Source organism: Meriones unguiculatus, chromosome 9 (assembly GCF_030254825.1).
Source record: "Meriones unguiculatus strain TT.TT164.6M chromosome 9, Bangor_MerUng_6.1, whole genome shotgun sequence".
Lineage (NCBI taxonomy): Eukaryota > Metazoa > Chordata > Mammalia > Rodentia > Muridae > Meriones > Meriones unguiculatus.
Genome location: NC_083357.1, coordinates 115227662 through 115250290, shown reverse-complemented (window position 1 = coordinate 115250290; position 22629 = coordinate 115227662). Strand labels below are relative to the sequence as shown.

At 45.0% G+C, this 22629-nt stretch overlaps 1 protein-coding gene and 1 non-coding gene across 3 annotated transcripts in view; one reads left to right on the top strand and one right to left on the bottom strand.

Annotated features, from left to right (window-relative positions):
- Positions 1 to 22629, top strand: part of Abcc4 (ATP binding cassette subfamily C member 4) — a 212594-nt gene that overhangs the window by 97616 nt on the left and 92349 nt on the right. For both annotated transcript variants that reach the window (XM_021637101.2, XM_021637102.2), the window contains exons 16-19: positions 364 to 504; positions 851 to 888; positions 1230 to 1321; positions 3129 to 3275. In XM_021637101.2, the coding sequence (XP_021492776.1) occupies positions 364 to 504; positions 851 to 888; positions 1230 to 1321; positions 3129 to 3275 (418 nt within the window). The remainder of the gene's footprint in view (positions 1 to 363; positions 505 to 850; positions 889 to 1229; positions 1322 to 3128; positions 3276 to 22629) is intronic.
- LOC132656665 (U6 spliceosomal RNA) lies at positions 11680 to 11781 on the bottom strand. Its single transcript, XR_009594383.1, has one exon. It is a non-coding gene; the product is annotated as a U6 spliceosomal RNA (small nuclear RNA).

Here is a 22629-nt window from a genome sequence, read left to right as displayed (position 1 = left end):
AGTACAGATGATGGCTTTCCTGAGTGTTTTCACTTGGTGAGTGTGGAATGCCAACATGATCGGTCTGACTATACAGACAGCGGTCTTCACTATCCAAACCCGCCTTCTCCGAGTCTGGGGGCCTGGATCACTCTGATGGAGGTGGATATGTTTTCCCTCCCTCGTACACTTGAGCATTTGGCTGCCGTTTGAGCCGTCTGCTTATTCTTGCTTATTTAGTGCTGCGGCGGAACTCAGAACCTTGCTTGTGCTACGCCTGCACCCCACCGTGGGCCTGCCTGTTTCCCGGGTGCTGTGTCAGTAGTCAGCTTCTGGAGACTTTCTGTGCCACGGTTAGGCTTACTGCTCCCTTTCCCTCCACAGACAGAGCACACACAGGCCATGCAGCCAGAGGAGAGCCGTTCGGAAGGGAAGGTGGGCTTCAAGGCCTACAAGAACTACTTTGCGGCTGGTGCATCCTGGTTTTTCGTTGTTTTCCTTATTCTTCTGAACATGGCAGCTCAGGTACACAATGACGTCTGGGCCCGCAGTGTGATATTTACACATGTACACTTACGTATGACTGAGGCATTGTGCCATTCACTCAGGATTTACACCGCGGGGTACCGTCTGGCGGGACGCAGTGTGAGTGATGCTAACTGGAGTTGAAAATTGCATAGAATTTGAAAAGTTGGGTTACCTTGTCAGATGCTAACTGGGGCGGCTTGTCTGGGAAGTTGGGCCTGGCATACACCTGAGCGCACTGGGACCGTCCGCCGCTCTGGAAGCTTCCACTGTATTCCACGTCTTAGAAATGTTGAGTTTCCAGTTTGGAAGTCATGCCAACTCGGTATTTCCCTTCCCCCGGCAGGTTTTCTACGTTCTTCAGGACTGGTGGCTTTCATACTGGTGAGTTGTTCTGGGCCGAGTTAAGACCTGTGGGTAGCTTTGTTTTTCCATAGGTTTTAGGGAGAGGTGGGGCTTGTTGGGCCTTCTAGCCTAACGTTAGTCACTGATGAGAAAAAGTGATGTCTTGCGCATGCAGTGTGACCTCCAGCACGCTTTACCCACTTCTGGTCCTCAGCTGCATGTTGGGAACCGAACGTCAAGATTCAGATTTTAAAGGGTGGAAGCACACAGGATTGCATGAGCTGAGAATTGGTGTCTAACACATTTCTCCCAAGCTGGAGCTCCTTTTGTTTTGTATTTACCTATATCTGTATCTTAATTTTTTTCTCCTTCCAAAATAGGGCGAACAAGCAAGGTGCACTGAACAACACCAGTGTGAATGGGAGTGAAACTGACAGCCTGGACCTTAGCTGGTACTTGGGAATCTATGCAGGTAGACTTTAGTCCTTTGCTCTGTTCTGTGAGGGCCCGAGGTGGTTACAATGAGCCTGCGTGAGTAACCAGAGCTCCCAGGAGTAATTCAGTAACATCTTAGCAGATTAGGAGGCTGAGTCGAATTTACTCTGTGAATTAATTAGAATAATTATTTTTTTAAAAAAAAATCTACTGGAAGAAAGGGTGAATGAAGACTCTTAATTTGCTCTGTACTGGATTTTGAAAGTTAAACTAGGATTGAGCGTTCAGAAAGCCAGCCACTGGAAATATGAGGCTATTGTCTATTCTAATAGGTTGCTTTAGCTAAATCTTCTATCATTATGTGGATGGGCAGGGGGATTAGAGACGGATCCCCACCCTGTGGTTTGGATTGTTCCAACTCTGTCTGAATAAGCCCAGGCCTCTATTGAAGTTGGATGGAATCCTCTGGCAGCAAGCCCCCCTTCCCCTCACCCCCAAATAAAAGCATTATCCCCTCACAGGTATGCAAAGCTCCCCGAAGCACACTGCTCATCTCGGGCTTCACTAATTACTCAAGAGGGACGTTGAGCAGGGGGAAACCCAGTGTGTAGGAATTAGGACTCCTTCTTTCCTACCTTGATCAACAATGTTATCACGCCTCCAACTGTGTGATTAATTTAACATTTGGTTTGCCAGACTAATATTAACACCACACTATGTTTTCACAAGAGTGCCTGGAATATATTTGGAGAGTCACATACTTTTAAAAAGAAAATCCTTGTCTCAGAGTTCAAGAGTTCCCACAGGAAGCACTTATTCAAGCTTTCCTTGGGATAGAATGGATTATTTCCGTTAGAACCCACTCACCAATGTTTGGTACTTATTTTCTTGATCTCAGGCTAAGAAACCTAAATCAGTTGACTGGTTACCATTCCAGCTGGTGTACTGTGCAAGACCTTAAGGGAAATAGGTCCATTGTCTATTCGGGTAGGATGGGAGGCTAGGGAAAATGCCTGTGTAGGGGGTTTTAGAACGCAAGCTGCTTTCTGAGGGCACGCTCTGTGGTTTTGAGGCATCAAGGTACCATACCACTGCTTCCCGTTCTGTGACTGAAAGTGGATGATGCCGGGAAAGCAGAGGTTAGGGATGTAGCCCAAGGCTAGAATGCTTGCCTCCCGTGCATAAAGATATTGTTTCTCCAAACAATATACAGCATACTCCTCAACACACACACACACACACACACACACACACACACACACACACACACATATCTGTGCAGTGTAGTTCTTCAAGCATGTCTTAATAAAACATAGTCTAAATGATGCTCATTTAAAATGTATTATGTTTACAAGAGACCCATGCTGAGTGATTGGTTGCCCCTTATTTAATTATCTCACGTTAAAATATGATTTATATTTTCTCACAATTCAACCATTTAAAAGTTTTTCCCTCTGTAACTTGATGTGGTGTTTTCAAATTCTTTAAAGCTACATGCATTGACTACAAGAAAAAGGTAAATCATTTCCCTGTTAGTATAAAAAAACCACCACAATGTTGGGTTTTGGGACTTGTAAGTAATATTTGGGATATGGAGACAGAAAGGACAACTTTGCTATGACTGTCTTCTGAGTTTTTACTAGAACATGCAGTTCGTTTACAAAAGCCTCAGTTTGCACTTTATCCACCCATGTGCATATTTTCCGTTCAGTGAGAAAACATTAATTTTTGTCAGTGTTCTTATAAGTGCATCATACTTAGGTAGAACCTAGATGTTTGTTGAAGAAGATAAGTGATATCTTTATAAACTGCCTGTTTCTCCAGATGATTTTTCTTTATTCCAGGCTTGACTGCGGTGACAGTCCTTTTTGGGATAGCAAGATCCCTGTTGGTGTTCTATGTTCTTGTGAATGCTTCCCAAACTTTGCACAACAGGATGTTTGTGTCAATCCTGAAAGCTCCAGTCTTGTTCTTCGATAGAAACCCGATAGGTAAGGCAGACGCCGAGCTCCCCGTGAATGCCTTGTTGATGCACTGAGGATCTGATCCTCTGGTGACATTTCAGTCTTTGAAAGCTGGGGCAGTGTTGAGAGCAAATCACTCCGCATGTTTATTCGTTTCTCCCGAAGGCTTCCCTGATACTCACAGTACGAGGTCTAAATATCAGTTGCACGGAATTATCTCGGTGTGTATGGGTGTGGGGCAATACGTGCACCCTCCCTTCGCAGAGTTGTGAATCCAGGTGTCACGTGACTCGCAGAGCTCCCTGCTACCTTACAGGCAGGCAGAGTGTAGCAGTTGTGACACCTCCTGTGTCTTAACAACCTTACATCCTGACCCGTAGCGCCTTCTGGAAGGGTCTCACAGGAGGAATGCTCTCTGAGCAGGAAATGAGGGGCTGTCAGCCACATTTCCTGAACCATGAAGTTGACTATGAGGTTGACCTGACTGGTACTGAAGAGACACCAAACCCCCCAAATGTGATCACCCCTTAGTAAATGTCCTTTATTGTGTCTTCTTTGTTATTATGTAGTGTAAATGTTTGGGTTATTTAGTATTTTGAGATAGTATCTTGCCACTGTAGCCCTGGCTGGACTGGAAGTCACTGGAAGTGTAGACCAGGCTGGCCCTGAACTGGTGATAGCCCTCTTGCCTTTTCCTCACAAGTGCTGAGACTCTGCAGCGCATCACTGTATCCAGTTTAACCCTGTTTTTAAAATGAACAACACAAACCCGACTTTCCTTCTTGACCATTTGTTGTTTTGCCATCACTCTTGCCTCTGTGGCGTGAGAGTGGACTCTGTGCTAAGGAGATCACCTGTACGTGGTGTCTTTGCATGGCCTGAGGCCCACGGTAGACCTCTGACCCACTTCCTTCTGCAGGAACATCCAAGGGCCAGATTCCTAGAGCATGTCAGTCCCTGTCACAGACCCTGGTCAGGGGTCAGTGGTGAGGCTTGGGGCAGCTCTGTTTATGCAGGTGATAATTCTTCGAGCCTGTTGGGGAGGAATGTGGCCTAGAGGGAGCACAGAGGACTGTGCCTGCCGCTAATAGCTGCTGGACCAAGACAAGGCATTCGGATAATACCAGAGGAGCAGTCTCCCAAAGCCGGATATGTTGGTTAAAAGTGTGGACCCTGGTGTGGGTGGCCATCTTGGCACTAGCTCCTCGTGAGGATCACTGGTTATGGCTGTGGTGCTGCTCAGAGGCCAGTCGCTCAATCTCTCCGTGCCTTGGCATTCAGGTGTGTGAGATTGGGACACCGCCCGTGCCCATCTATTTAAGCAGGTGAATGATTTCCAGTGCTTGAAGTGGCGTTTAGCTCCCAGCGAATGAACGTGAGCGGCAGGGACAGGAGGCTCTGAGGTTCAGTTTTCTTACCTGTGCTGAAATGCTGACGTTTCCTGTTTTACGCGGTTGTTGGGAGGATAGAGTAAGACTGTTCTGGAAAGTCCTGCATCCGAATTAACCCACGGATACTGTCTACTCCGGGCATGAGGTAGAGCCCAGAGAACAATGGACAGCAGCCACAGGCAGTCTGGCTGGAGCTGCGGGCCGAAGGCAGCGGAGGATTCGGTGCTAAGCGCACGGTAGCTGCCCACGTTCGCTAGTTAAACAGCAGGCTGTGTTCCGCCCCGAGGCTGCCCCGAGCCTGCTAGCCGGGCTCCTCATGTTTCAGACCCGTCTGCTTTCCTGGTGCTGACTTTCCTATTTATTGAGGGATTCAGGGCCCAGTTTGGTGATGGCGTGTACCCCTATGACAGATACTGTCAGCAGCACCCTGCTCTTCTTACATTTGAACTGGAACTCAGTTTGAGCAGTGTTCATAGTCACCTTCTGATTCCCTTTCACCCCTCCCTCTCTTCCGAATCAGAACTTACCCCCTATCTAAGCACTTGAGTTCAAGAAGATCTTAACGAGTCTGCACAAATCCTGGGTTGAGGGTGTTAACGGAAGCAAGCACGGGATTTCTCCTGTGATGCAGTGAGCCGGGCTACTTTTGACACTGGGCACAAGAGGGCAGCATGAGCGCAGAATTTCGGGGACAGAGCTCCGGGGCACTTGCGTGGCAAATCCCGGGTTTGCTGGTGCAGCTTTCTCGGAAAATTGTCCCGCTCCAGTTTGTGCCTTTGTACCTCGCCAGACTCCACAGAAAATCTTAAAAGGCATTTTTTTTTTTTTTTTGCATTTATTATGACTGAAACACTAAGCTGCACTAAAGCAGTCTTTACACCTAGCATTGCAAAGGTGATATTTTGATCCCCACTTAGCACTTTCTGGACGAGACTCCGGAAAAGGCAGGGACTGGCCTCTTGGCTGGATGTATTTTATTTCCTAAAGGATGGGTTCTGACTTAACGCTGTTTTCCTTGCAAAACATGAGTCCAGGGAGAAAGATGGTCACTGGGCCTTGAGTTTTATTTCCAGACCGTCTGAGTCCCAGACCTTTCACTTTATCCAGTCACCTAACTTAGCTTTTCACTTTGGGAGACAGAAGGGTGGCTGGCGAGGGGTCCCAACTTCTGTTGCCAAGTTTTGGTTGCATTGCACGTGGCTGATTACATGAACTTTAGATTCATAGAAATATTTATTTGCCATTATTTTGTCAGTCTTTCTGGAAGAAATGGAGCCTCTGGTGCTGGTTGGGGTGCTTGTTTATTTTCTCTGGGAGATACAGAGTTAATCTCGGGTGAAGCCAGTATGTTTATTCACATGGCAGGTTTTTCTGCAATGTTCTGTGTGTGCCGGTGTGTGTGTGATATGGTGTAAAGGAGAGTACCAACTCGTGTCGTCACTTTTTATTAGGGTATGTGAAAAACAAAATACTGGAAAACAGGGAAAAGAAGCGCACTGACTTCTGTTTATTTAAAGTATATATTAAGTAATAAAATAATATTAAGTTAAATATATTTTCTTTTGATAGAAGTAGCCACTGAGAACATCATCAATGGTCCTAGATTTTAAGATAAATGCTTTCATATCCATCCTAACAAATCTAGAGATTGCAGAATGATTAAGATTCACAGCTCGATTGAGTGCGAAATTGGGCTCATAGATGGCTTGACAAATATAAACTATTCTGAATTAGCCTGTGCGTCTCAGAGGGGCTGGGAAGAAGGCTGTCAGTGGTTGGCACTATTGTTCTCTTTCTCCCGCTCAGAAGGGGAGTCCTCAGAATCCAGGGTAGGTTGCTAAAAGAACTTGTGGAGAAGTGAAAAGACAGTTGAAAGGCGCACAGTGAGCACTTGTACTGGCAGAAAAGGCTGTTTTGCTAGAGCATATAGAAAACCAATTGTCAACATACCTTGCCTTTGCCAGAAAAGCAAAAGAAGAAAGTCCTCAATAGAGAAGAGATCTAATTGCAGTGCACCGGTCTGTTTATTCAGTTGCAGTGGCCACTGGAGTTGGTACTGAATGCATATTTTAACACGTATAATACAGCACTGTCAAAATTACCTTGACAATAATAGGCCTGTTAAATTATAGCTCTATAAGTTTGGAGGTAAAATGGCTCTGCTTAGCACACATTAATCTGTGCCTGCTCACACAAGTGCTTCTGCCGAGCAGGTAGCATGTTTAAACAAGAAACACTGGTCTTAAAACCTCTGATTTATGGTAGGTGTTTTGACACAGCATCATTCAGACGATTTACAAGGCAAGGCTTCGTGTTAAAATATCTCACTGCTGTCATCATTCGTCACCAACATATATATTCAGCAATGGTGTTGGAAATTGGTGAGAGGCCCGTTCGTGCCAAATTGTTCTCTGTATTTCCTTTTAAGTGAGATCTGTTGTGGATATGGCTAAAAGAAATGATGATTTCTCTTCCTTGAGTGCAGATGAGCTGTATGAAATTGGGAATAAGAATAGCAGCGTCCTGACAGCTTTCATGTACTCATCCTGCCCAGATTGGCTCTAATCATGGCGTAAGGCCTACGGGCTTCTTCTTTTTTTTTTTTTTTTTTAAACCTTTTCCTTGCTTTATGTGCATTGTAAAGAATATATTTATATGTACATTAGTTAGTTTAAGAGGCTTCTTCTGTTCAAAGGAAGAAGTTAGTCATCGCCAGAAAAGCTTTGTTGCAAAATAAAAACACACATTCCCCCTTTCATTTTTTCCCTTGTTAATAATAACAAACGTGAGCGAGTACAAAAGGAATTACACAAAAGATTGCATTAATCACGGTGATCCTCAACAGCCACATAAATATTATGTTTTCTGTTTGAATGAAATAGCTAATGGTTTGAAGTAGGTGTGGCAGTTAAATCCTGTCAAGTTGTCACATATTAAAAATAATGTTTTTTCACATAACAATGGTTATATGTACTTAAACTCTTATCGGGGGTGATATTAAGTGATATTTTATGGGAGTTGCCCATTTACTGCTAATAGCATAATAAAAGCCTTTGTCATGAGTTTAAATAGTTACATAGTTACATATTTTTGATTGCTGTTGTTATTTCATCAGTAATCTCTCTAAATGAGATTATTATAGCACTTTTCCACAGCTGGTAAATATTACAATGTTTTATTGTACATTTTAAATATATTAGAATGTTTGGATTGCTATTCATTCACATTTTTTCTTATAAGAAATTATACATGTAAATACTGTCAGGTTAGTAAGACATACACACACACACACAAACACACACACACACACACACACACACACCTGGTGGGCTGGTGTTAACTTGTTCAAAATGATGATCATGTTGTGTTACAGAAGATTAAAAGGATGACATTTTGCTTAACTATTTCAAATTATTTTTCACGATGGCATATAAGAAATGTCGCATACATGTTTATATTTCGTTTTTGTTCTTTCTATTATAAATGTTATTCTTCATTTTTCAATGAACAAAGTGGGAAAAAATTCTAAACATTTGCATCACCTAGTCTGTGACATTTTATCTCATATAAAGTATTATATTTTTTGTCTGCTTCTATCCAGTTTACAATAGTACGTGTTGAAATGATAGCTACGCCTCACGGCAAGTTTGTATTTAGTATCCGAGCACAGCGCTGGCCTTAGTCTGCCTTCTGTGAGGGTAGGTAAGTTCTATTACTGTGACGTTAATGCCCTGCGCCTCGAGGCTGCCGTGGTTCGGAATCTGTGCTGTTAAGTTTCCAGCTGATTTGGAGATAGGCGGATGTGCAGTCTTTGGCACTGCTGTCTGGGATTCGAGGTCCGAGGGCATTCCGTGCTGTCGTTTGAAAAAGCTTTCTCTCCGATGTCAGTTCTACTGCCAGAAATGCTTCAAGCAAGTACGTGAGCGTCTTCAAGTCTCTGCTTTTGTGCAGCATTTCAAGAGAAAGTGGAGTTGGAATTCTGTCCCAAGTTCATTAAGAATAAATATTGGTGTTGGGGAAGTCCAGCTGGGATAATGCAGAGTTTGGGGTACCTTGAGGAGGCAGTAAGTTAGAATTCTGTTTGCTTGCCTTTTGTTTTTGTAGTTAATTATGTGTGCTACCTGTGTCTTGTGCTGGCCTTGTGTTCTTCAGACTTCCTTGTTATTCTAGTAGACATTTCTCAGACTCAGGAGCAGGCAACTTTGTACTTGATAAGTAGATGCATGCTGGTTTGATAAAACAAGGGAAAGCTTCATGGGGCATTTCTATCTCCTCACGCTACACCCAGAAGGAACAGTGGTGCTCAGTGATAATTAGAGTAAAATTACAGCCTTTTGTTTTTTATTTAGCATATATGTGGAATTGAGCTCTGCCCTCATAAGAGCAGCTGACAATAGGCCATCTCGGACCTAGTCTACAGAGTGGGAGGGTGCAGACAGAGGAGCCAGGTTCTTTGGAAGCTGTGGTTCAGAAACCTGGCCTATGGTTCTAGGTTCCGTAGTTGTTTACCAGCTGAGGGAGTGGACATCCAAACACCTCATAAATTACTCTGAGGCTTCATTCAGTATTCATTGAAAAGACTTTCACCCTTTCCGTACCTTGGGATTTGGGTACTTTCGTAGTGGTGTCTTATAAGCAGTGTGGCCCCAAGAAATAGAGAGGAGAAAATGCATCCATTTTAAGACAACAGACAAGTCTGAACTGTAGTGAACAGGAGGTTGGGCGGATTAAGAGGTTTACTTGCTCCTGTCTGGCGGGACATGGCCTGTGATTGCTAAGCTTCTAACAAGTGAAAAAAGGAGTTTCTTTTCTCCCCAGACGTTCGTTGGTCATCTTCTAAGTGTCTTTATTAAAACCTCATCTTCACGGGCATTTTTAAGCCTAAATAGCCCCCCACAACAGATTATCTTAAGATAACACAAAAATAAACCAAACAGCATCCTGCACCACTATTCTCTGATTCTGTCTAGAACTGATATGGACTGGATATTTCTAGATGCACACAGACACCTAACTTGCTCCCAAGCCTGGCCTGAGAGTGTATCTCTCCCCATCAGCAATAATCAGACGCTGGCTCTAAGTTCAGAAGGCTTCCAAAAGCTCTTCTCCTGGTCCTGCAAGGTAAATTGTTTTCGACTGAAACCACACTATTGGGAGGATGAAGGAGTTTGGGAAACTTTAGCACACAATTCACAATCACTGAGCTATAGCAGCCCCAGAAGGCTCCACTGTTCCCAAACACTTCTCTGACCCTTTGGAGACATCGCCGTGCTTCCAGGACACAGGCAGAGGCATCCAGAGTTACCCTCTGTGAAGGCCTATGTGCTTTCTAGAAGTCTTAAAGGAAACAGAACATAAGCAATGGTATTTTCTCTTTTAGTAATGTTATCTTGCAGTCAGCCATAATCCATCGAGTCTTCTCATTCTTGAAAACCAGGATTAATCTTGGAGGAGAAAAATCCCCCTCTTTAGTAGAAGTCCTTTAATATCTAGAAGAAAGGCTCGACAAGCTTCAGCGTTTTGAGTGGAAGTCTATTAAAATGCTGTGGTTATGTAGAAAGCTATCTCAAAATCAGGTTCTCTGTTCTGGAAAGTCTTTGCTTTCATTTGCTTTTTCTTTTTTTTTACATTTGCATTTTAATAGATTGTATCACATGGGCAAATGTCTCAACCTCCTGCACACCTGGAAAGTCTATTTTAGACTTGTTTGGAAATCTTTAGCCAGACTTTATTCTGTATGCAATCACTTTCATCATGTTGGGAAAATCCTGCCTGCAGATCTGCCTGTGCTGGAAAACGGTGCGCGGGGCAGCTTGCTGGGAAAACATCCTCAGCCGAGCTGGTGGGGTTAGTCCTCTCCCTGACTCCGGGATTAGCGGATGGCTCAGGATTTCTCTCTGGTCCTGAATAGGAAGTTTAGAGATTTTTGATTCAGTGGCTGGATTCTCTCTGCACTCAGCGGAGCTTATAATATGATCTCAAGATTTGAAGGCCAGTTAGGAGCAGCAGCTCACCGGTGCCTTCTGTTTGGCGCTGAGATATTTGCAAAGATACTTCAATATCGGGGTGTTTGATCTGACTTATATTTTTCTCACAAGTATGGTTCCACACACTTGGATCAGCTGAGCTTCACAGCATAATCAGAACCATGGTTTAATTTTTTCATTACTTTTCAGTGCATAAGAGTAGAAGAACAGCCCTGTTTCAAAACAAAACAAAAGCGTAGATGAACAAGGAAACATTGCTTTCTTGTAAGTCATCACTAAAAAATTTCAAATGGTGGCTGGAGCAGTGGCCCTGCAGGAAATACCGTTGGTGGTTCCCGCAGAGGACCTGGGCGTGGTTTCCAGCAGCCGCAAGGTGACTCCCAAACATCTCTAACTCTGTTTTTTAGTTCTTAGTGCTTGCTTCTGACCTTCGCACATGTGGCGGACTTACGTACATGCGGGCAAAACAGTCAATATTTTTAATTAATTAAAAGAAAAAATGCTTTTGTTACATCAGAATGGCCTAGAATCATGAGATTAATTTGGGGGAGAGGCAGTGTGTGCACTGTTTTTTTGTTTGTCTATCTTTTTGTTTGTTTGTTTTCAAGACAGGGTTTCCCTATGTAGCCCTGGCTGTCCTGGACTCGCTTTGTAGACCAGGCTGGCCTCGAACTCACAAAGATCTGCCTGCCTCTGCCTCCCAGAGTGCTGGGATTACAAGTGTGCACTAGCACACCCAGCTTAGTATTGTATTGACATCTGTATCTCACACTAATGTACATCTTCTCTCTCGATCTCCTTATTGTTTATCATAAAATGAAAGTCACGTAAAGTGTGGTGTGCCTCACCCATCTATCATACCGTAGGCAGAGGTTCTCACTGGTTCCAACTTACTCTCTTCCCCCCCCCTCTCTCTCTTTCTTTGTTTTTCTTTTTTTTAAGACAGGGTTTCTCTGTGTAGTCCTGGCTATCCGGGAACTCTCTCTGTAGATGCTGGCCTTGAACTCAGAGATCCACCTGCCTCTGTCTCCCCCAGTGCTGGGATGAAAGGGAAAAAATATGGCTCACTTCCTGAGTTTGCATGTCAGCCTGCACTGCGGTCATGCTGTCTCTGTGTCTGTCCAGTTTTAGTACATGTGTTGCCGAAGTGAACACATAGTGAGGACTTCTCCCAGCTGCTCGTGATGTGGCCACGATGGTGGGAGCACCCCTCCTTGTGGTGGTGAATACTGGGGTACTGGAAAGTCACTCTCCCTCGGCTTTGAGAGTAATAAGTGGGAATGGACGTGATAAGAGGGAGTGCCTGTGTAATCCAGACACCATCTGGTTATCCTAATGCCGGGAAAACTCCTGTTTCTTCAAGAGTCCAGGCAGATGCGCTCACTGCCTCTGCTACAGTAGAACATCCAAAAACTCTACATGAAAAGTTCCCCTGGATGCCACATGTCCTGCCGCTCTTCTTCCATACTCCAGAGGCCGTCGGAGGTGAAAGCTCTTTAATGGACTTTCAGGAGTGTATCTTTCTAGGGTTTTTTCTTTATTAAAATTACTAAGTGTTAAGATAAGGTCAGAGTGTGAGCTTTGTGTTGAAGAATGGGGTGACATCTTAGTTTTGGATAGACACTGGACATTGTCTTTTCATCCCTTAATTCTCATGGTGGCTTTTGATTTGATGTCAAAATTGGAGAGAACTCTGTCTGTGGACTGGCTCTTCTGGGTTGAAGCAGCTAGCCGCATTCATGTTTCTATGCGTGTGTGAGATTTGGTTTCTCATGATGCACTGCGTTCTGTATCATTACCTTCAATTAAAGGGCTATAAGACAAAGTTTAGAAATGAACTGATAAGTAGTGTTTACGTGGCAGGAGCGACAATGAGCCATTCCTTTATTTCCTTGTGGTGGTTTTGAACCAAGGTAGCCTGTGATAAAGAACGTAACTTTGGAGCCTGCCCGCCTGTCACAGCCTCACCCATGCGGTGTGGCCAGGCTGTGTGGCCTTGCCACACTGCTTCCCACATTATATATGGCGTGAGTCTGATAGAAGTGATCGTGTGGTGTGTGAGAGAGAGGTTAGACATATCGGTTAGACATATCCATTTAATTTTTCTTTTTTGACTGTTTTAATGACAAGATGAAATTTTAGGGCTTTTCCCCCTACTTTACAAATTCTAAATAAATATGCTAAGCAGCTTATTTTTTCTGATACTGTTTTGTGATAAAACACCAAAAGACACGAGCAGCTTAGGGAAGAGTGGGTTTCTTCTGGCGTATGGGTGCAGCGGTAGAAGAGTTTGTCAGGGAGATGGGGAGCAGGGTGAAGCATGGCAACCAGCAGCCGAGCAGGCACTGGCCGCTGGGGCAGGAAGCTGAGGGCGCAAGTCCACAAATGTGAGACCGAAACAGAGAGAGTGAACTGGAAGTGGCTTGCCCACCCCCAGTGGCACACCTCCTAAGCTTCCCCAAACACCCCCATCAACTGGGGACCAAGTGTTCAAACCCCCGGGTCTGCCGGAGACATTTCTCATTCTTCCCATTCCGATAAGTAAGAAGTATGCGTTGAGCATGTTTCCTGGCTTGTGGAAAAGCAGATAAATCACCTAAGACTAACAAGCCTCCCCCAAAACCAATATTCTGTGCTTTTGTTTCTTTGCTTGTTTTGTTATTGTTTTTGTTTTCAGTAGGGCTTAGCTTTATTCCAGACTTCATTTTAAACCTAATTCGGCTTTATAATGAGAGCTCAATTTTGCTTGTAAGTGCCAAGCGATGGTTTACTTCTTGTTTGAAAATGATATGATTGAAGTTCAGTATGGAAGTCTATTGGCAGTTAAGGAAAGACAGTTTGAAATTTTATAAATTAAGTTTTATTTAAATGGCACTTTGGAGTTATTCCAGGTAAGAGGATGCTTGTACTTCATCAAAGTGGGAGAAACTTATTTTTTCTTTTAATGCTATTTCAGGTCAAAATGTAGAACTTCCCTGCATTCACCTTTTGCAAAAAGCATGAAAAATGACAAATTTCACAAGTGAAATTTAAAGTTGTCCCGAGGCAGTTTTAGATTGTTGAGCCTTCAAATTTTATTCATGGGATGTTTTCAGAGACAGTCTGTGGTTTGTTCACTTCAGTTAATTCTGGGCAATCCTTCTCCCTGTCTGTCAGGTGGACATTCTGATACTTCAGAACTTCCTCTTGCGCAGAATACAGCTACAGCGGCCTGAGAAGAAAATGAGATTTCTGGTTGGTTCTGCAAAGCCATGGGTTATCCTTTTAGAACATTGAAGGGTGTAATAAATCAAACTGGGCAAAAATAACTTTCTACTACATGACTGCCCCATTAGTATTAATAAACCAACAATTTAAATGCCATAAATTACTGGCTGATTATAGTAGCCTTGCGAGATGCAGAGATACTTAGCTTTGGGCGGGATACCTCAAGAAGAGTGCTTGTTGCTCTCTGCCTTGCTGGTGGGAGCTGTGTCTGCAGGTCGGGAGCCCTCAGCCAGTCCCTAGATGAGGGGAGTCTCCTCCGTGCCCTGCTGTGAGCCGACATCAGTGACCCTGTCACACTACAAAATTTGTTTAGAGATAATTGGATAACACTTTCCTAACTTAAAAAAAAAAAAGGCTGAGAAGCCCCCAAGCAGGCAGTTTGTGAAAAGATACCAGAGAGTTTTTCAGCATTTCCTTTCCTACCCCTTTGATGTCTCAGAGATTGGTCATATGACAGGTTGTGTCTGTTGGCAATTAAAACTCTAGTGTCTTATCAGACTGGATCAGCCAAGAGTGGCACAGATTTGGCCTCCTTCCCTGTGTCCTGTCACTTAATAGCAGCACCATTCATTTATTTTGGCAACTTAAACTTATCCAAATTTTGTCACTTTCATTATCTCCCTTCACCTACAGTCTTAACAAAGTGTCAACAAACCAAATCTAACACTCTCACTCTGGTTGCTGTCTTCCCTGTGGGTCTGCGGGGCCCTTTGTTCTCTTGTTCAGCCCTCCTGACTGCCCCTGTCTGTTTCTGCAAAGCTTGAAGTAAAAATGTAAGTTACAGGATTCCCTAGAGGTGTTGATGAGAGGGAGAATTTCACCTCAGCATTTACTACCCTCTCGGTGTGTCTGTGCTGGGAGTTGACACACGGTATCTGGAGAGCGTGTTCTTTGTTCTTCACAGACATGTATCTATTTATCTGGGGCGTGTGTCGTGTGTGCCTATCTGTGTGTGGGAGGCAATACCTGTGGTGGTCTGGGGCCAGTTACTCTCCATCTTAGTTCTTGAGACAGGCTTTCACTGAAGCTGGAGTTGACAGCTTGGTAACGTCGGCCTCCTTGTGTGGCCAGCAAGCCTTGAGTCCAGGCGTCTCTGCCTCCCTAACTCACACCCGGTGGGGCAGGAGTTCCTGATTCTCAGCGTTGTGCCTCGCTCTCACGAGAGTGCTGGGATCTGAACCACCCCACACTTGACTGGTGAGTGTTTTCCTGTCCGACATCCTCACCAGCCTCCTGTGTTCACTGTAGTAACATTTCACCTTTTGGGTAAAGACTGAACTGTGCTTACTGCAATATTTCTTCTCACTTGATGGTGGGCATCGTGGCAATCAGAGATACATTAACATTTCATAAAGACTGTACGGCCCACGCAGCCGGCCAATTGGGAATCTAGCAGGGCATATGTCAGAACATGATGTGTTTGCTGAAAAGTCCAGCTGGAGTCAAGGGTGAAAGTGAGTAAAAAATGTTTCAACCTCTAGTTTTCCTTATTCTGTTTAGTCAGCTCTTTGCTTGCTAATGTATATCAATTTTCAAAAGGATTTACATTGGAAAATGAATTATTCTCAAAACAATGGGAGAAAGAAAACTACGTTCTGGAGAAAGGGCTATTGTTTGTGAATGACAGGTGACAACTCATGTCTTATGCCTCTCCACTTTCTGAGGGTCATTCCCCAATATATTGTCCAACCTTTGTGTGTGTGTGTGTGTGTGTGTGTGTGTGTGTGTGTGTGTGTGCATACGTGTAGAGAACAGAGGGAAGGAAAGAAAAAGAATTCTCGAATTTTATTAAAGTATTTTTACTATTTATTCCAAAGCATCCATTAGTATTCCTCTAAAGATAAGTTTAGTACAATTGTTTGTTTCTCTAGAGCAGTAAAGTTTAATTCATGAATCATGCGCAGAGAGAGAGATGAGCAACAATAGCTAATAATGGAATAGACTAGTGATACTATGCTACAGTTGAAGGAATTTTAAATTTTGAATGATCTGCTTCTGGAGTTTCCCATGCAAGGTTTTCTGGCCATAGACTACTGGAGCCACAGGTGAAGGTGACAGGTGAGGCCCAGAGCCCCCTCTTCTCACTGTTCCATGCTCCTGAGGTCTCTGTGGTGGACAGCTACAGGAGATCAGAGTCTGAGAAGCCTTAGTCCTCACGAAGCCCAGCGTTGAGAGTGAGATAATTTGATCTCTTTTTGCGCCTGCAGGTTTTCATAAGCAGTATAAAATGGAGGGATGTAAGCCTAATTTTAGCTATTTTGGGTTTCTTATTTAGACAGTTAGGTATATGACTTAATTATATTACCATTTTTTTTGTGCTTTTGTAAAACCCATTTTCAGTTTCTTTTATGTTTTGGTGGTGTGTTGCTCGCTGTTGCTGTGATAAAATACCATGCCTGTCATGGCCCCATGGCAGGAGCAGGAAGCAGAAGGATTCCGTTTCATCAGCACACAGGAAAGGGCAGGCAGTGGGGCCCGGCGACAACTCTAAAGCTTGCCTCAGTGACGCACTTCTTCCATAAGGGTGTCCCTCCTAAAGGGCCGGTGACCTTCCCCAACAGCAGCACCTCTAGGGACCAGATGTCCAAAGCCGTGAGCCTACGGGACCTTTCTCATTCCAACTGCCACATTGGTTTGCACTCACTGTCAGCCCCACGGGATCAGGATTTTCCGGGGAGACAGTCCTCTGGGCATGCCTGATTACTTCTTGATTATACCATTGAGATGGAAAGGTCCACCCCCTGTGGGTCCGTCTTCCCTGTCTGGGATCCTGAACTGTGAAGGTTCCTGATGGTGGATGTGGTGTGATGCAGTGCTTTGAGCTTCTGCCCTTTGGCTTCCTCACACTGATGGATTAAACCCTTGAACTGTGAGCACAGCAAAGGAATTCTTCAGCAAGTAAGTCGCCTTTGCTTGGGTGTATTACTACAGCGTCAGAAAAAGAAAGTTATGAAACAGTTTTGTTTTTTAAAGTTACAGGTTCCTAAGTTCTAAGCAAGCTGGTGACCAGCCAGTTTCTGATTGGTTAGTCTGAGGTAGCAGACCTCTGCAGTATTTCAGCTTCTCCCCTTCAACCTTGCTCATAAGGGTGTTTTCACACACTGACTAAAATACATTAATGCAGGGGCTGTCATAGACGTCACTCGTCTACCTGGTGTAACCCACAGTGTTGTACGGGGGAGATTGCATGAAGAGTGCCATTCATCCGAATTTGTGCCTTTCTCGGAACACTTCAATTATTTGATCCTTTGAACCTTTTTGCTTTCCTTGATAAGTTGGAGGACACACGCTGGACCCAGACAACAGCAAGGTTACAGTTCTGATTAGTCTTTGTTGTGAACGTGACACAATCTAAAGCTGCCTGGGAAGGCGGAGCCTCCATTGAAGAATCGCCTCAGTCAGATTGGCCTATGGTCATGTCTGTGAGGAGTTGCCATGACAGATGATAGATGTGGGCCGGGCCAGCCCACTGTGGGGGGCACCATCCCTAGGCAGTGGATCCAGGCTATATGAACAAGCCGGCAGGGAACAAGGGAGACATCAGCAAGCCAGTAAGCAGCTGTCCTTCATGGATCCTGCCTGAGTTTCCGGCTATCATCTGTCCATGGTGATTGTAGCCCGGAAGTTTAAGGTGAACAAATAAACCCTTTCCTCCTCAAGTTGCTTTTGGTCAGAGTATTTTTACCACTGTAGAAAGCAAGTAGAAGTGCCCGTGCATACGAAGGAAAGATCATGGAATGCTGAGGCTTAGCAGGAGAGTGCATTGCCCCGAAAAGTCCAAGAAGAACAGAACTGTGTTCCAATCTGATCAGGGAAACTGGGCCGAACTGCTCTTCCCACTGCAGCCTTGATTCCATCTCTTAACATCTTTTTGTTTGACTTGCTAATTTTTCTTTGTTTGTGGGCCTCAAGCTTTGTAGCCAAGGATGGCTTTGAACTTCTGATCCTTGCTCTCACTTCCCTTGTGCTGGCCTGACAACCAAGTGCAGCTCAACTGATTATGTGGTGCTGGGCTCAAACGTTTCATGCATCCTAGGCAAACGTTCTGCTAACTGAGCTGCACTGCCAGCCTGGCCTCAAAGCATTGGGTACATTAACCCATACAGCCTCAACTGGCTGGCATGTCACCTTTGCCTCTTGGTTGTCATGTCTTGGTGAATCAAAACTCTCTTACTCCTTTCTGATGAAAATATTAAGTTTCCAATTATGACGAGTAGGTCCATTCAGCTTTAAGGGACCCTTTGAGGGGCGAGCCACAGGCCTTTCATCTGAGGGCGTGGAATCTATGGCGGCCCGAGAGATTGGATCCTGTCATGATTTTATTTCATTCTGAGTCTACACCGGTATTATTTAATGCAGCCCAGTTCTGAATGCCAGGAGAGAACACAGCTAAGGTCATGGTCTGAAAGGACTTTGATGTCCTGCAGAAGCCTGATTTTCCCCTAATATGCATGAAAAGCTTGTGCAGTATGACTCTTAGGGGATGAATATTTGTTCCTGTGGGTTACAATAGCAGACATAACCTGTGAGTGATGGGAAATGTCGGGCGGAATATGGATTCAGAGGAAAGGGGGTAAGAACGAGTATGAAAAAAATTAGCCATGGAAATCTACAAATATGAGGCTGAGAATATTCTCGCAGACTTCTTGGCGGGGTTTTACCAGAACGGCAGCCACGGTCCCACATTCTGCAAATGGAGAATTTCTGATTTAAAATTTTTTTTTTCAACCAAACAACTTCGCAGTCAAGCCTTTTTTTTTTTTTCCTCATATAGGAATTTGTATTCCTTCCTTAGCTCACAGATTCTGTGGGGAGGCAGTGCCCCCAAAACCACTGATTCCCTAGAAGTCTTTGGTAACCTGAATCAATGAAATAGTTTAGAAGTTGTTTTGTTGTTGTTGTTTGTTTGTTTTGTTTTGTGAAAGAGGAAACTGTGTGGCTGCCGGGTAGTCGGGAGAGTGTGCGTGCATGTGTACACGTGGGCATCTGGAAGCCATAGGTCGACACTGACTCCTCAGCTGCTCTCCACCTTATATTTTGAGACAGTGCCTCCTGCACCTGGATCTCATCAATCCAGCCAGAAAAACCCAAGGACGCTATTTCTGCCTCTCCAGGCATGCTGCCATACCTAGCCTGTTTACAGGAGTTGTGTGTGTGTGTGTGCGCGCGCGTGTGTGCGTGCGTGCGTGTGTGCGTGCGTGTGTGCGTGCGTGCGTGCATCGCCGGGGAGGGGCGTTCAACTCTGGTCATCATACTTATACTGATACTGCAAGCTCTTTCCTAGGCCGTCTCTAGCCCGCAAGAGAAAACCCGATTACTTGACAGTTCATGTGTTTGCAAATTCCCTGCTGGTCTGCAGCCTGCTGTTGGGCTCTCTGTTGACTCGCTAGCTGCTGGGGCTGAAGGCCATCCTTAGATTTTAACGTGGGGAGTCCTTTCCTGATCACAGAGCTGCGTCAGAGTCCTGAGTGTGCCTTCGGAGTGTGGCGCGGAGACGTGTGTTCTGTGGCTGACAAGGCGATGAGGGGAGACTGTTGAAATCGCAGAAGCGAAGTCAGGCCTGAGGCAGTGCAGCTGTCCTGAGAGTGGGGACTTGGGCATGGAAACAGTCAAGGACCCCACTGCAGTGTGGACTGGAGAGCAAGAGGTTGGGAGGTCAGCACGGAATTGAGGAGTTTCCGTCTGTGCAGCTGCCGGCTCTGTACTGGGAGAGTCTCGGCAGTTGCGGGGGCACTTGCCGGAGTACATGGGAGTAGCCACCCGCTGCTCAGCTCTAAGTTCTTCTTCTCCTTGTAGAGCACCTACTGATTTGGGCGTTGTACTCGGGGTGTGGGGTGAGCGAGGCAGAGCAATTGACTGTGACACTGGATGGTTAAATATCTTGAAGCAGCAAAGAAGGAACGCAGAAGGAAGAGCAAGACGAATTCTTTCATTTGTCGCATTTTATCCTGCCTTCCTTGAGGTAGAGGCAAGCCAGAACCATGTAAATGTGCGTGTCTTTTTGAGCACTCGCGGCCCCATTGGGCACGGGCTGTGGAGGTGCCAAGGCAGGGGGCTCCTGGGGCTCGGGGTATTTATGTTCAGCACCGCCCACAAGCTTACCCTCGTGCTTTTGTATCCAGGCCAAGTTTCTGGGTTGCAGCTGCCACAGGAACAGGCTGGAACATTCCTCTTGTTTTGAACTTGACCATCAGCGATTTGTTTGTCTTGCCACCTTTACTGACATCCTGATTTGGTGACCTCTTTTCATCCTTCTTCTGGGTTCTCTGGTCGACATTCTCTCTTCTCTAAATCACTGGAAATGCTGTTTTCTGTGTGTGTTCACACACTCTTGCATCCATCTGTGAAGAGATGCTTTTAGAGTCTGGCACCATGTCTCTGGCTAGGCCAGGAAGCCCCTGGATATCATGTACCTTGCTGCCTACTGGGGAAAGCAGCCATAAGACAGTATGGCATAAGGATCAAAGAACTGTATGTGTCTAGGGCCAGGAGTCCAGAAGGCTATGCAAGGGGCTAAGGCAGATTTGAGAAGCACAGGCGTTTGACATGGATGGGTCTGTGGAAAGCCAGAGGATGAGCTTGGAGCGGGGGAAGGATGTGGCTGAACTAGTGTTGAGTGATCAGCAAGCATGGATAGAGGATAGCACACCCAGGCCTGGGGAGGGTCAGGCAGTTGAGGTGCCATTCTGTTGTCCTATCCCTGGAGAAGTAGAATGTCCTTCTGTGTGGTAAGATGCCTGTGGACCTGACCTTTCTGTACTCGTCCAGTCTCCATTTTATTGGGGAATTCCGTAATGGACTAGAAGCTCCTGATTCACACTTTTATTTTTATTTATCCGGAACAGGAAGGCATCTTAACACATCACGATTTGCCACTATGTGACAACTGTTCACATTCTGCCACATTGCCTGTGAACTGACTAAGATGGCAAACTACCATTCCCCTCTTCCTGCTGTGCATGCCTCGCAGAGAGGCATAAGCCAGCCTCCTAGACCCACCGATGACTCCTCAGCCAGGGGAGTAACATCTGCCCACATGCACACTTAATTTGAAACGGACACAAAGAAACATATTATCTGCATTTACTTTTATTACAAATAATGGCCGATGCTTCGTAAATATTCTTCTACCTTTAGTTGTTTAAAGGGAATCGGAGGGCCGTCTCAGAGTATCCGACTATGGAAAGCAGCTGTAGCGCCCTGGTACCCCACTTTCTATGGGGTTCCATCCCTGGAGGCCTTTTCTATCTCAAAGGCTTTATCACAAGGAGAACATGGGACGTTTCCCCTTAAAAATAAAAATGCTGCCTGGTGCTTTCTGGCCTACTCCTCCTTCCTTCACAAATAATAAAACTTTGGTGCTTAATCAGGGTTCCAGATGTTTGTATGTATTTATTTATTCGGATATTTATAGTGTCTTTGTCAAGCAGTTTGCCTCCCTGGGTGCATTCCAGAAATTTTAAAAACATACATGGTAAAGCCACAAAGATCAAAGACCTGTGTCTTGTGAACTCTTTGCAGCAAGTCGCGTTGGGACAGTCCCTAAAACGATTCATGCTAAGAGAACAGAATGAAAGCTCTAACTGTCCCTCGTCGTCTTTTGTGGGATGTTCTGGATGGGAACTGAAGGACCTGGCAGGACTTTTCCATAAGGAGCTGCTCTTCTTGCAGATTTTCCCCTCTGTGGAGCGAGGTCACTGTGTAAAGAGCCTTGCAGTGAGGCCTGAAGCCTCTCCGGCATCTGTAGATTACTTCTCTCTACAGATATATGTTATTATTACTTTGAGACAGAGTCTCCTGACGGCATCCCTAATGCCTGGAACGCTGTGTAGCCTGGGCTGGACTATAACTTGTGGTTTTTCTGTGTTAGATTCTCAGGAACTAGATAAAAGCAGGCACCATCCTACAGTTCTACCTGATTTTCTATATGTTCTTATATATGTTCCTATTTCTTCCTTTAAAATATAGGAATTAACTACTTCTTTAGCTTCTCAAATATTGATTCTGCTGTGCAGGACCTTAAGCTGCTCACTGCAAATAAGGATTTTATTTTCTCCATTATTTTAAGAGTATGTAATATGTCGTACATCAATATGGGAAACAGTAAGACTTCTTACTGGGGTCGGTTAATGGTGCAGACTAGTCTCTGTCACGGAATAAGACCCTCCAGAGAGAAATATCCCTTGAGCCTGGCAGGCTCAGCCAGCGTTGCAATAACCCAGTTCTGAGGAGGAGATTCTCCAGGATAGAGTCCCATGTAAACACAAGGCCTCTGGGCAGTCAGCACATCACTGTTAAAGACTCCGAGGTAGACACCCGGCCCACAGGTTCCTGAGTTCTCCCGGAAGCTTCTGGTTTCTTGGGTGTTTGACTTAACAGTTTTCTTTCTTCTGCCCATTGTGAGAACAGCGTGCCCTTGGGTGAAAGTGCAGAGAGTAACTGCCCCAGGCTATTCGCTGCAGCCTGTGGGGCTGTGAGATACTGTCTTCTTCAGCTTTGCATGCTTGGCCAGACATGTGTAGCATCGTCAGAAGACAGGCTCACCCCGACGATCCTCCTTGCTAGGCAGTGACCTGACAAACGAACTTTCCCTGGATTTCTTTCTCCACCAGTGCCGAGAATACCCTTTATGAAGGCTGCTGGTAGCACAAACCGAGGTTATCTGATATTCCCTTTAAAATTTCAGACATCCTGTAAATAGTAATGAAAATTGTTTTTCACATATAAGATTTTATG